The following is a 14,207-nucleotide window of genomic DNA, read 5'->3' as shown; positions in this document are numbered from 1 at the left end:
CTCTCTGTGTTGTTTCAGTGAAATTCTTTTTACTGCTTTTACTTAAAAAGGGTAACTATGTGGATAGCAATCCTCTTCTAACAACTACTTACAGTATTTTAAGAGTATCATTTTCAGCAAAGTAAATACAGGAAAAACTTGTATTCATTAAGTAAACTGTATGCACTGCAACAGCTTTTCCAGTAATCCTATAAATGCAAAAATTCTCAAATTCAACTGCTTGTATTTCCTGCTGTTTGATAAAGCAAGTGGAGAAGCCATGATCTTGCCATTGCTGAAATAAAAGAGAGTGACACATAGAAGCTGTGGAAGTACTGATAAACTGTACTAGGACAACATAGAGAAGCGCTGGGGAGACACCCTTGTACACCAAATATCCACTCTACTTGCAACAGAAAAGAACAGCAAATAGAAAATGGAAAGAAATTTTACTTTGAACTCTTGCTTATGTAAACTGAAAGCATTTAAATGGATTTACTGTGGTATGAGTCATGCTAAGGAAATCCAAATTAAATGCTATACAAGAGTCCATTTATTTGGACAATCAGAATGGAGTATTTGCTGTGATGAAAGGATCCTGATGGAAATCCTAACGAGACACCTTCTCCTCACCACTGATCTCTTCATTCTTGCCATTGGTTCATTGCCATTGTGTCAGCTTCAGCAGCCATGCCATGAGATGTACTGCCATTTCTTGTCATTCCCCACCTCTACACCTTTTCCACCAGGCTCCTTCCATAGTGTGGCAATACATACTTGCAACATGTATGTGTGAAGTATATAAATATATATGTGCTTTATTTATTTATTTCAGAAATATTACTTGTATTCCACATACATTTTTGTAGGTGATAAACAGACTGAAGATTTTGATGTGAAGAGTGCAATCCTAATTCTCTGGTTGCTATTAAAAGAGCTGCTGGATACTTCGTTTATAAATAAACTTTCCCCATTTCACTACAGTCTAAAAATATGGCCAGTGTTGCTGCACTGATCATCGGAAATACTTTTAACACTTTTCCTGTTACAGAACCATATTTCATCAGCGGTATATTTTAAGACGTCATTAGAAACAACTCGGATGTGGAATTAGTTGTTACGAGGAGTTATTTTCCTTGATTCCTAGATTTAAAGGGCCACTGCACCTCCTGCATATTCAGTCTAGAACTTCCCAAACCAAGCATAAGGTGACAAGAAAGGAGGCTGCAGAGGTGAGCGTGCTGCCCTGCTGGCATACGGATGCATATGGCATTCTGTCCTGCGCGGGTGCGATGGATGGATGTGACTGAGCTCTGTGCCGTCACGTCGCTCTCCTTTTGCCATGAGCACCCACCTGCATTTCATTTTCACCATCACCCCGTGACGCCCGCTTCCATCCCATTTCTCTCCAATCCTGAATGGGTGTAATAGCGGAAGTGAACGCAAGCAGTGACTGCGAGCTTCTCGAAGGAGAAGTTTAAGCTTTTCCTAATCGAAGCCAAACTTTATTCTGCCGCTGCCAACGTCCGTGAGCTCACATCTAAACACGCGTACACACGACCACGGGCCCTGAGGGACGACTCGGGGCCCGGGGTCGCTCCGCACTGCCCGGGAACGCGGAGGACCAAGCAGCCGAGCCCGGGAACCGCCCGCCAGCACCGAGCCTGAGAGCCGCAAACTTCGGCACCCACCGCCAGCGGTCCCCACCTGCAGCCCCGGCGCCGCCTGCATCTGCCCTGCCGCGGGCCGCCCCCTATCGGCCGCCGCCGCTCCCGGGCCGCCCCCTCGCTCCGCTCCGCTCCGTTCCGCGCCGGCCGGGCCGCGCCCCACGCCCCGCCGCAGCCGGCGTCGCCCCGCGGTGATTATCCGCTGCCGCCCGCGGGAAGCGGCCGCAGCCGGGAAGATGGCGAGCCTCCGCATGCTGCTCCTCGGCTACTTGGGGGTCTTTTGCTGTAAGTTGCCGCGCCTCCTTCTCGGGAGCACGTTCGTGCTGCGTGCTTGTGCGTATTAGAGTTGTCGTCGCCTCTGGGAGCGCTCCGCAGCCTCCGAGCTGCCTGCCGTGGGGCACGGCTGGGGAGCGGGTCCCTGCTTCGTCCCGCGGGGCTGTGACCGCGTCCTCCACCCGGCGCGCGTGAGCTGACCGCGATCTGCGGCACCGCGAGTGTTAGGATGCGGGCTGCGCCCTCCTGGTGGGTCCTAAGAGATGAACGGGCGAGTGCTAGGAGTGTGCTGTCTGCGAGTAACGCGGCTCTGGAGGAGGCTGAGTTTTCTGGTCTTGTTGTCTTAACTCGTTTAAAAACCAGACGGAGAGATGTGAAGTTAGGAAAAGGCGCCCCACCCAGAAAACGCATGGAAATGAGTGAAAGCGGAGTGCGGGGCCGTTTAGCTGCAGAGAAACAGTGAATGAATATGCGGTGTTCCCAGTGCCAGTCCAATGGGGTGCCTGGTTCTTTCAGGTCACATCTGACTGTGCTCCGTGTCTCTCTGCTACCTTTGAGAAAGAGTCAATATGTGCAAAGGATGCCCTGAAACGAATTGTGCAGCTCACATTGTCTCGCTAATGAAGTGAGAACCTGAAACCTGACTATTAGGGCTGCTCAATAAGGCACTCTTGCATTTAACTTTAAATCCTCCTCATCTAACAGAAATTTGTGTGTAGAAAATCTTTTTTGGAGGAGAGCAGACTTCAAAGTGACACGCACTCTGCTAGTTCTTTGGTTTGGTGTCTGTTTTTCTTTTCCTCTGTCTTCCCTGAACTGTGTTCAGTTTTGGGCCCTTCACTACAAGAAAGATGAAGTGTATCCGGAAAAGGGCAGCAAAGCTGTCTGGAGCACAAGCCTGATGGGGAGCAGCTGAGGGAACTGGGGTTCTTCATTCTGGAGAAGAGGAGGCTCAGGGGAGATCTTATTTCTTTTGACAACCACCTGAAAAGAAGGTGATGGCAGTGTGTGGGTCAGCCTCTTCTCCCTGGTAATGGCGATAGGACGAGAGGGAATGGCCTCAAGTTGCATCAGAAGAGGTTCAGGTTAGTTATTAGGAAAAAACTGTTCTCAGAAAGAGTGGTGAGGTGCTGGATCAAGCTGCCCAGGGAGGTGTTCAAGAGCTGTGTGGATGAGGAACATGTATAGTGGGCATGGTGGCAGCTGGGCTTTACGATCATTTCCTAGGTAGATTTTTTTCCTACCTTAGTGATTATTAATGTTCTGAGAGGACAGACCTTTAATTGATGTACACTTGTTCTCTGATTTGGTAGCAGTTTTCCTTTGTCTTTACCTGTACAAGAGCTTATGAAAAACCAGGGTTGTTAAGTGGGTGGCTGATGTAGGCTTTCTCTATCACACAGTAAATTAGAAAAAAAACAACAACAAAAATTCTTTTATCTTTTCCTTCATTTGTTTTTATATCTATATCTGATCAAAAAAAGGCTGCTGTGTGTGTTTCATTTATGTATTTATTTAGTGGTTTTAGCATTTTCAGGCTACTCATTGTTGGGTTTTGTGTGTTCATACTGCTGGCTTTGGTCAGCATGGAAATGCCGCAGGGTGTTTACAAAGCAGTACACTGGGTCGGGTGGATAAATTGTTGGCAGACACATACTTTTCTCTCTTTCTGTCACTATTCCCCCCCCTCCCCCTTTAAGTTGTTCAAAGAAAAAATGCCAGGTGGAGAGAACTCAGTTTACCAACCAAGTGCTGATATGGAGTTTTTTGCATGAAGAAAGCAACTGCAGGTGGGTGTGCAAATGCTGGTTGTTTCTGTGAGCTGGAGGAAATCCAGGCAGAAAAAGCTGTTGAGAGTCTGCTGCTGCTCCTAGGGCTACAGTGTGCTTGTGCTAACAATAAGGCTGAGTAATGCTGGTATCCACATCAGATGTATGGGTTGAATCATTTGTGGTGTGGGTCTGGATCCCAACATGCTACAGAGACAGCAGGGAATGGACGGGCAATGTGTAACAAGGAAAAGAAAGAATTAGGTAAATTACCTGTAGAGCGTGAGAGTTGTAGAGTAGCTGTAGAGGACTTGTTTGGTAATTCAGCTGCAGGAGTTAAGAGCTGGATAAATCAGTCATAGGAAGTTAGCGTAGCCAAGAACAGTGCTGAGGTATTTTCATTGAAAACCTACAAAGAAACGCTACTGACCCATAGCACGAGTGGTTTCTCTGAGTTAAAGCATATCTTTAATTTAGGGGAAAGTAGGGGAGTTGGAGACCATCAGTTGTGCATTCTCAGTCTGTGTGAGCTCCGTAAACTGGTGCTGCCTGTGAATGTTTTTAAAGGTGAGCAGTCTCAGACTTCTGAGCTCTGTTGGTAGGAATTAGAAAATGTACAGAAATTATTGCTATTAATAGTCATGGCAGCAGTTGGGAAGGTGGTGCATACTGATGAACTGGCCCTTCTGTGGAGCTTCCAGGTGTGATTTTTTTATTTTTTTTCTTTGCATTACTGTAAGTTAGAATTAAAATTTAAGCTTTTGATGCTGAGAACAAATGCAGTACAGGGTGTTGGGGGTGAGGACAATGCGGAGGCAATAAATAGCAGTCTTACATAAACATCTGATGGAGCTCTCTGGGATAGTTTTCAGGAAGGTGAGGTTGTGGGTTTTTTTTGTTGTTTGTTTTTTTTATTTTATTATAGGCTTTAGAACAAACACTCCTTAGTGCCCAGGAATCTTTCAGAGAGATGCAGAGGTTGTAGGTCAAAAATGTCTCCTCTTCGTCCCTCCAAGAACTCTGAATCTGTAGAAGGTTCCTTCCATTGCTGTTTTAGTGAAGCAATATTTCAGTGCTGTAGGCTGCTGGTGGTCTACAAATTTGCACAGTCTCTGCAGCCATAATATGGGCTATTGTATAGTTCTTGAATATGAACAAGCAGATTAGATTTTACTATAGAAAAGCAGTATTTGTTTCAAATGCTTGGCTTTTATTTTTTATTTTTATTTTTTGTCTTCATGCTTTAGTGACATACTGGAGCGCTTCTAAAAAGTTTATGAATTGAGGATTTGGTGCAAGACCTTCCTGCCTCTGCAAGGAGAGACGGATTTTTCAGTCTGTTGTTATTATCTTCACAGTTCCAACATCTTGGTTAGATCTTCAGGGCTCAGGGGAAACCTTGGCTGTGAGCTTTATCAGAAAGTCTTGCTGTTTTCTTTAAAATCTAGGCACTGTTTATTGAAAGGATCTCTGTTTCAGAGGGGACTCAGCCAGACACAGTGCAGTTTAGTAAGGGTTTGTCTCTCTCCTTTCTGTCAGCAGGGAGGAGACACAGAGGGCTGGTTCCTGACTTGCTCTGTGGTACCATTTGTTCTGATTGCTGCCCCTACAGCCTGTTACTGGATGTGCAGAAGAAAAAAGATGAAAAAAGGGGATAACTGTTTTCCTTCTTTGCATGCAGGCAGCATGAAATGCACCTGCGCCATCACTGCAGGGCAGTCACAATTCTCCTTTTCTGTTTAGGTAATTGTACTCAAGTTGGAGTACTTGCTTTTACTATTTCTTGATCTCCAAGGTCCTGTTCTCTCAGCTTCAGTGCTGCAGATTTTCGTTGTTCGTGTTGTAGGTTGTGTATTTCTGGTAAATTTGAGTGCAGTAAGGCATATGGCTTTAGTAATGAGAGCTAAAATTACCACTGTTAGTAGCAGATCTAATTGAGCCTGGATGAGGTCGTCTTGTTGGCTATTTAATTTAATTACACCAAGTTTTTTTATTTGTTTGTTGTTGTTTTTTGTGATAATATAATATTTGTATTTCCTGCTACAAATTATTTTGGCAGCAGCATGCAGTCAGCTGGGTTCTGCTGCAGAAATTGGCTGATGGTATCACAAATGAGTAAGAACATGGAAGTGCTTGAGCTTCATATTTTCTCTTTAGTTTACTGACTTAAAATTTGTGGGATCATCTTTCACAACTTAGAGCTACCAGGCTTGTCTGAGGCCAAGACTGTCCAGCTCCAGATGTTATTGGGGAAACGTGTGCAAACCTGTTTCTAAAGAAGTAAATTAAAGTTGCATAAAGACAGCTTTTATGTATAGCTTCTTCAAAGGGTACCCCAAGTGCTGGTGGTCATGAACGGGACAACCCTTTTTAAGTATGGGAAAATCATCTTCAATGGCTTATATACAGGAAAATCAGCTCTCATTCCATTTCACATGAGTAAGTAGTAGTAATACTCTCACTCAAGACAAACAGTAATGTGTGTAGATCTTCTGCAGTAGCAGTAAGTAAGCTTCCCTTGTTAGGTGGGGAGATGAAGTTTTGGGCTGTCTGCAACTAGTAACTTAATTCTGAAGCTGGAATCTAAGAGTTTATTATAATTCAGTTAATTTCTATCAGCGCTGTGAAATGTCATCTTTCTCTTAGAGCATTTCTAAAGACAGGCTCTTTATAATTGATTCCTTATGACTGGCATTCTCTTTTAACAGTTCTCTCAGAGAAATAAAGATTTGGTGTCATGCTCTCTCCCAGCAATAATGGAGATCAATCTAGTGTAAAAGCTTACATAAAGGAAAGTTATTAACAAGCATCCACTAGGCAATAAAATTGTTTTTACATTAAAACAATTAAATTTGTATTTGCCATTGCAGGCTATTTGCCAGGGCTGTATGGAATGGCTAGATTGTTTTCCCTGAAGTTACAGACCAATATCAAGCAGAACCACTTGCAGCAGACTATCTTACAGCTGTGTTTGGTTGGTTGGTTGAGATTTTTTCCCCAACTCTGATGTCTTTCTGGCAGTAAGTTTATCCCTTTCCAGTTTGGTGGCTAATATCTACTGGATGAATGCTATCATGGAAATGAGGGAAATGTTACATGGAAACTGAAAGTCAATTACTTTACTGGCAAATCCCTTATTAGTTCACATCTTCCTCCCAAGAAAAAGTAACTTTTTAAGGGTAGTTTTTACTTTCTGGCATGTCATTTTCCATCCAGATTAATTCTCAGAGAACTATCGTTTTTAACAAAACACTTCTTCAGAGAAGCCTGCCACATCTTTCTCAGTGTTGTACATTACTTTGATGTAATTTTACTGCAGGAAGCTTGGTGCAAATATTATGGTATCTTGTAATCCAGACAAATGGTAAGTTTCCTAAATACAGAGGAAAGGAGAATGGGATAGAAAATGAAGCTGGAGCAACATTTGGATGTTTTTTTGTGCTTGTGCTCACCTGTATTTTCAGAGCCACATTTTCTTCTAGAAGTTTCCAATGACTTAAGTCACCTTAATGCTCATGGGATATCATTGTGCACTTGAGTGCCTATTTTATAATGCTGGCAGAAGGTAAGCTTGGTAGCTGAACATCTGGTCCTATTCACTTGTCACTTTCTAGCATGCTCTGGGAGGTGAAGAAGCTTTTGGAAATGCAAGAGGGAAAAGATAGCCATTTCTGAACAGCAGCAAGCAGTATCACAGAAGGAGTAATTGTTGAACCACTGGTGAGACTGTAGCCCCTCTTGGTCAACAGGAATCAAAGGAGGCATCCAGTTTCTTTCAGAGATTGTTTGCAGGGGAGAACACAATGGGAAAATGTGGTAATAAACCTTTTTGAATGCTTTAAGTTGTTGAAAACTTAGCGGTTTTCAGTAAGAAGATCCAACTTTTGTTGTGATAACAACTTGTTCCTGGCTTTTAAAAAAGTAGGAAATGGTCAGACTTGAGATGAAAAGAACAGCTTCTACAGGTATGAAGTTTCAATAGATACATATATATATATATATTTTTTTTTTTTTTTTTGTTAGAATCATCAATTCCAACTCCTGTTCCTACACAGAATCACCCAAAAATCAGGCCATGTGACTCAGAGCAGCATCCAGATGTTAGGATTAGCTTCATAACGTGCATTCAGTTCAGTGCAGAGCACTGAGTCAGGCTCAAGGGGAAACAAAACATGTTATGGTGTGGATGGGAAGCGATGGATTATAGAATTGTTTTGTTACCAGGTAATGATAAGAATAACAGCTGTATTTGCTGTTTGCAAACTGTTAATATAGTACTGGAGATTACAGTGGGACCTGCATTCTTGAGAAGTGACTCTTGATATTATTCATAACTAAAATAATAGTTAAGTTGTCCCAGAGTGCAGAGTGCTCAGTATGAATTTGGAGAAATTTTTGGGGCAGCAAGCTAAGGGTTTGTGGATGCTGACAGGACGTAGGTTAGAGCTGAAGAAGTGTTCATGCCTGGCATACTTATAAACATGTGAGGGGATGCTACACAGAAAAAACAGAGCTTGAATAAATATTACATGAGTTAGACAGCAACTTCTCACTTGAGTGTATGAACAGTCCTGTCACTGGGAGGCTCTGGTTCATAACTCAAGCTTTTTAGTAGCTCTGCTGGAAGAAGAAGAAGAAAAAAAGAGAAAACCACATAATCTTGACTGATGCATTTTAGACTGTGTAGGTGTGCTTAGGTTTATGTTCTAGCTAAGTTTTGTCATTCAGTACCCTGTTTCTGTGAAATGGCTTACAGAAGTAAATGTTGACTACAGGCCATTGAGACCCGTTCTCCCACTCTTTAAGCTGGTCAGTCATGAAGATGAGAATATATCTCTTGGATACATGGCTCTTGTCTGTAGCTCTTGTTTCATGAACTGATATTTTTGACAGCATGACTAGGCATCAGGGCAACTTCGTTACTGTTCGGACTGCTGGTGGTGAGCAGTTCCAAAACTGGGCTTCAAGCAGGCTGTGCTGTGTAGTTAATAACAGTGATAAGTGTGGTATGTCTGTATTTGGGAAGGCAGCTTGCCCCAGTAGTAATAGAGTTTTTCTGGCAGTGCTCAGTGGCACTCTTAAGTCAGAAACACGCTTTCTAACAGTGACCGAATAGTCTTTAAATACTGCTGAATTAAACAAATGTTAACATGATGTCTTGTCAATTAAGACTTTTAAATCTTGATTTAGAAATTTTAGTAACATCTAGTAGTCAAACACATTTCACTGCTTGAGACATAGAAGATTATAACTGGTCAGTGACTTGTACTACACATAATCAACTCAAGTTCATTTCAGATGTTTGCAACACCTAACTTCTTTGGAATTAAGTAGAAGAGGATTATTTTGAAAACACAAGTTGAATATCAAAGCAAGGCATCACTCTTTCTGTTTAGTTCTATTTAGCAATGTGTCCCTGCCTTTCTTTCAAGTCTGAGCATATATTGTAGAGCCCTTGCTGGAAGGTGAGGGGGTGTTTTTATTTTATTTTTCCTTTCCAATCTAATCTCCACATAAATTCCAATGCTTAGCTCTTGGAAAGAGTTGATGCCAAAAAAGTCTTTATATTATGAGAAGGCTTAGTAGTTTTCCATTTAAATGACAGTAAATATTTGTCTGTGAATGAATGAATGAAATGGAAGTGTTTTATTTGCAGAATTTGAGTTTTTCTTTGTATCTTGCAGTCACTGCCCCTGCTACTTTCAGCTGCCTAAGGTAATGTTCCTCCCAGGTGTAATGTGGTTTACTAATGTATACATAAGTTGTAAACATTTGAGAAGGTCCTGAAAGTAAATCAATATTGAAGGAAATATATATTTTTAAATATATATTGAATAGAGTAGTTGAAAATGTAGAAGAGGAAGAGGGAAATTGGGACAGCTTGGTAGTTGTAAGAGCTCATAATATTTTTAGGGTGCTGTTTTTGTAGTATTGGAATGACTAGTAAAGCTGACAAATTAAGGGACTCCATACTTGCCAATAGTATCAAAAGTTTCTGCCTGGAATAGGAGGTATAGAGTAGTAAGCAGATACATACCATAGTGAAGGTATGCTTAAACATTGTGAAGCAGTGCTTAGGGCTGTCTTAGTGTAAGGTTTTGCTTCTTGCCATACAGTCTTAAGAGGCCTTCACGTAATTCCATTTTGTCAACTTTTTTTTTTCCTGTATAAGATCTACGTCCCTTGATTCTAACAGCACTAGTTGATCATGAAGTCTTGTGAAATATATTAAGCGTAAGAAGTAGATGCAGTTCTGTCTGTTCAGTTTAAGCACTGTTGAAGGAATGGCTCAGGGGTGCTTCCAGAACTTAGGCTCAAAACCAAGTACACTTTCTGTGAATAATGTCCTGGTGCGTAAGAGTCAGCTGGGAAAGCTGTTTTTCTACATGGAATCAGCAGTGAATATGGAGATAGTGACTTGTTATGGTTTTATGATTTTTGTTATATTATTGATATTCCACATCATATCTGTTTTCAGCTCCTGTTGATATGACTCTTAATTTGCATTCCAGTTATATCTCTAGCTGAGTCCTCAGCGTTCTAATAGCACACAACAGTTGCTCTTCACTTTACAACTGTGTTCAGTTTTTTAGCCCCTCTTTTTGAGAAGGGGGAAGTGAAAGCATTGCTTCTGAGGCCACGTCCCAATTTTGGAATATGTGATGGAATACTGGCTTTCTAACACAAAAAGCCATTGGGAGAACGTGCTGACTTCTGTGAGAGAATAAGGAAAGTGATGTCTGTTTATAAGCATTCAAACTTATTTAAAGCTTATGCAAACCTTTTCCAAGTTATGTAAATAGAGAAGTGGGAATGACCAGTTCTCATATACACAGCTGAGAGACTTGCAGGTGCAGAATGTTTCTGTTGAGTTAAAGCAAACTCCATGCCTTTTAGGGAACAATAGAGCAGTGCAGAAAGGTGTTGTTGTTTTTTTTTTCCTTAACTTATAAGATGGGCTTCAAGCCAACAAAAAAAAAAAAAAATCCCAGAAAACTTGTTTTCTTGCAAAAATGTCATAAATGTTTAAGGCAGATACTTTGTTTACTGCTAAAGCATTTGTACTGAATATCTATGTAACAAAGACTACTTAAACAAAAACATTGTTTTACACTACTTCGGAAAGCTGAAGGACATTCTTCAAGACAAGGCCAGCATTCAATTAGATAATGAACACAATGGTTCTTAATTTCACCTAATTATTGGGGAAAATGTTATTGGGATCTTACTGGCACTTTTAACAACTGTATGTCTCTGTGTGCTTTTCTTTTATTCTTTTTTTTTCCCTCATAAATCAGAAGATCAATGTGGGGGAGTAGGCTGGGTAGTGAGCAGGCCTCCCTTCCGTTACTGAAGCAATGTGATATCTGTGGCTTCCAGCAGAGGTTAGAAATTAAAAGCATTGAACAAAATACAGCAGGGGGTAGGGAGGAATTTGTCTTTCTTCTGAAACTGAACTATTTCATGTTGCATGAATACAAGGAGAGTAAGACAATATATGGTACTAATAATACCAGTAGAACAGTGTCCCTTGTGTCCAATGTGTGCATATAAAAGTGGACTTGAGTTCTGGTAGCCCTGCTTATGGACGTATTATTTACAATTGAATATCCAGTGTAAACAGGTTAGTAACCTGAGGTTTACTCTTCAGTTTTGGGATGGCACTAATCATTTGAAAATCAGAAGAAAAAAAAATACAGCATTATTTTGCTGCTGAATGCTGCATTTGAATCCCTATAGTTTTTTGGAGTCCTGTCCTTATGGACGAAGTCTTAAAAGCAGAAATGTGGTATTAAATCTGATTCTTTTAAATTCTTAATCATGCTGACTGAAGAACAGATAATTCATGACCTTTAGCTTTTTCTGCTTTGTGATGGGAAATGTGAAGACTGAGCAGATGGTATCTGAAAAAGCTCCTACAGCTAAATGTGTGAAGAGGCTTGGCTAACTGTTTAAGTGGAAGGTATGTGTAGACTTGGCTATAGGGAGTTGCATATCTGTCAGCCTTGAAGTGGGTATTATTTCATGTGTGTGCATGTGTACGTGTGTGAAAGAGTAATTCATTCTGTTATGTAAGGAACCTGGTCCTTAACTGCCATAAAACATAACTTGGCACTCAAACGTCAAGCCTAAAAGCTTATAGGCTTCTTTTAACAAGTGTGCTTTCAGCTAAACTTAGAAGGCAATGAGTTCCTCTTATAGGAGAGAAATGCAGGTAACTATCTATTATTCAACAAACCATCTTGTTCCCTTTCTTGGCTTCTTGACCATTCCTAACTGTGCTGATGCTAGGTGTCATACACTCTTGATGCAAGATGAGCAGACTTGCAACAACAGTGGAAATAAATGTGTAGATATGTCAGATCCTCTTCTTACTAACGTAGATAGTTATGTGGCTTTGGTTCTGAACCCTGAAGGCTTTTTGTTTGTTTGTTTGGATTGCATATAATCACAGTACTTATTCTGATGTGCATCTGCCCATATAACCTTTATGTCAGCATAGTCCTTAAACAGTTCTTCAGATACTCTTCTCAAAAAGAAATTCTTAAGCTGAAATTAGTTAACTTGAATTGAGTACTACAAAGTGCTATTATTTAGTCTTATTTCTAAAGGAAATGTAAGCAAACAGTGTCGTGAATTCACAAAATATCCATATCTTGTGAGCAGTTGGCGCTAAAGAAAACAAAATCAAAAGTAGGCAAAACAGGTAACAAAACAGTAGTCTAAAAAAAGCATATATGCCTATCTGGAAGATAATGATTCCATAAAATGTGTTTATCCATTGACTCTAGCAAGCATTTTAGAAATGTAATACATGGGTTTTAATGATACATATCTTACGTGAATAGTGTATCTTATGTATTCTGTATATAGCTGTTTTAACTATCAGACTCCTATAGATCTTTCAAGTTGCCCTTGAAAAGGTGGGCCAGGAGGTGAAATCATTAAAAAGATTTTATTTAATTCTAAAAATATCTAGTGGCTTAAAAAATACTAATAATGGCTTCCAGGAGCACATTGAAATAGGAATTAGTTTTGTTTTTAAATTATGCCAAGATTGGCTATTTGATTCTGACAAGGTTATTTGTCTTCCATGCAACTGTTGTCTTCCCCAGGATTTATTTATTTATTTATTATGTTACAGTGTTACAGAATTGGTGACATTTTTCTTTTTAATTTCACTTTTGTGACAGTGAAACAGCTGGTGCTTTCCTAGTTTAAATATCTGCTGACAAGATAATCAAATCGTGTTATGTGAAGCTTCAGACTAGTGAATTGTGAATGTTAGGTTGCTACCCAAGCTTGCCTTTGTGACGCAAAGCAGATGAATTGCTTGTTAGCTAATCTTTCCCAACTATTCTCAAGGATGTGGCTCCTGACACATCTCTCCTGTTGAAAAGCTATGATGATCACAGAGTTAACATGTACTCTTGATTTTAAAAATAAATACAGTGCAGAGCTGCTCTGTTTATTCCTGTTTCCTGTGTAACATTACAGCGTTGCTCTTCTAATGTTTTCTAATCTGAATACCCATATGTTTTTTTGTTTGTGTATCTTCCAATGGGATGAAAACTTTACAGTGATTTATTATTATTACCCTCTTCATTCCCTTTGAGGAAAATCTGGCTCCTATTATACTGTGACCTATTGTTCCTAGCTCTACCTTCCGGAGGATTTCTTCTAATCACCCTATACCTTCCAGAGTGCAAAACATCTTCTGTTTTAGCTCTTCTCAATACATTATATGCATAAATTTGTGCTGTAAACCACAATATTCATTGACAGTAATAGCCATCAAACATAACTGTTAGCTGCTTCTGGCAGGAGGAGACCATTGAGCAAACTTGGCAGTATTAAGGGATCATGTGTGAATGAAAGTGGGATGAGCTAATTTGGCAAACTGTGTGCAGATGATTTGGAAGTGTTCACCATATTCTTTGCTAGGAGAGAAGTGGGCATTGTACTTGCAGCTCATATTAGCAAAGAAACTGGTCTGTAGCATTGTGAGGAAAAAAGCTAATATATTAGTCCAGTGCTTCTGATCACTAACAATATGTAGACCTACATTTCACGATTCAGTTGGAAGTTGGTCAAGTGACACCTCATCCTCAGCTGTTGAAAATGTCTCCTCAGAAATCCTTAATTCACAAACCATTATGCAAACCCAATATTTCCATTTAAAGAGTATCCTGCTGTTTTTGAAAAGATTCTTTATATACATATACTTTTGTTTAATGGACATGCTAGCTAGATTAAAGTCATAGTTTGTCCCAAAGTCAGCAGAAGTTGAATGAAAGAAAGCTTGTGTAAAGCCCTCTTAAAAACTCATCATGAGGAGTTGTTCTTGCATTCATTCCATGTTAGTACAAAAGTATATTCTAGGTGAATGTCTGCTTCTGAGACTATAATATATATTTTTTTAAGCTACCAGACTTCAGATTGATCATTTCTTTCAGTGGAAGATATACAGTGACAATGCTGGCTTGATTTTTGAATTTAATTTTTTTCTGAAAATGAG

At 40.3% G+C, this 14,207-nt stretch overlaps 1 protein-coding gene across 2 annotated transcripts in view; it reads left to right on the top strand.

Annotated features, from left to right (window-relative positions):
- Positions 1-1,475: 1,475 nt before the first annotated feature.
- The window catches only part of JAM2 (junctional adhesion molecule 2), a 32,771-nt gene continuing 20,039 nt past the window's right edge, over positions 1,476-14,207 (top strand). The window contains exon 1 of one of the 2 annotated variants that reach the window (XM_065741828.1): positions 1,476-1,931. In XM_065741828.1, coding sequence (XP_065597900.1) covers positions 1,883-1,931 — 49 coding nt within the window. In that variant the 5' untranslated portion in view covers positions 1,476-1,882. Of the gene's footprint in view, positions 1,932-5,347; positions 5,432-14,207 lie in introns of those variants that run through there. The other variant, XM_065741827.1, reaches the window with a different exon arrangement.

Source organism: Cyrtonyx montezumae, unplaced genomic scaffold (assembly GCF_038088225.1).
Source record: "Cyrtonyx montezumae isolate F1298 unplaced genomic scaffold, pur_monq_1.0 scaffold_3, whole genome shotgun sequence".
Taxonomy (NCBI): Eukaryota; Metazoa; Chordata; class Aves; order Galliformes; family Odontophoridae; genus Cyrtonyx; species Cyrtonyx montezumae.
Note: the sequence above shows the minus strand (reverse complement) of the source record. Positions and strands in the feature narration are given on the sequence as shown.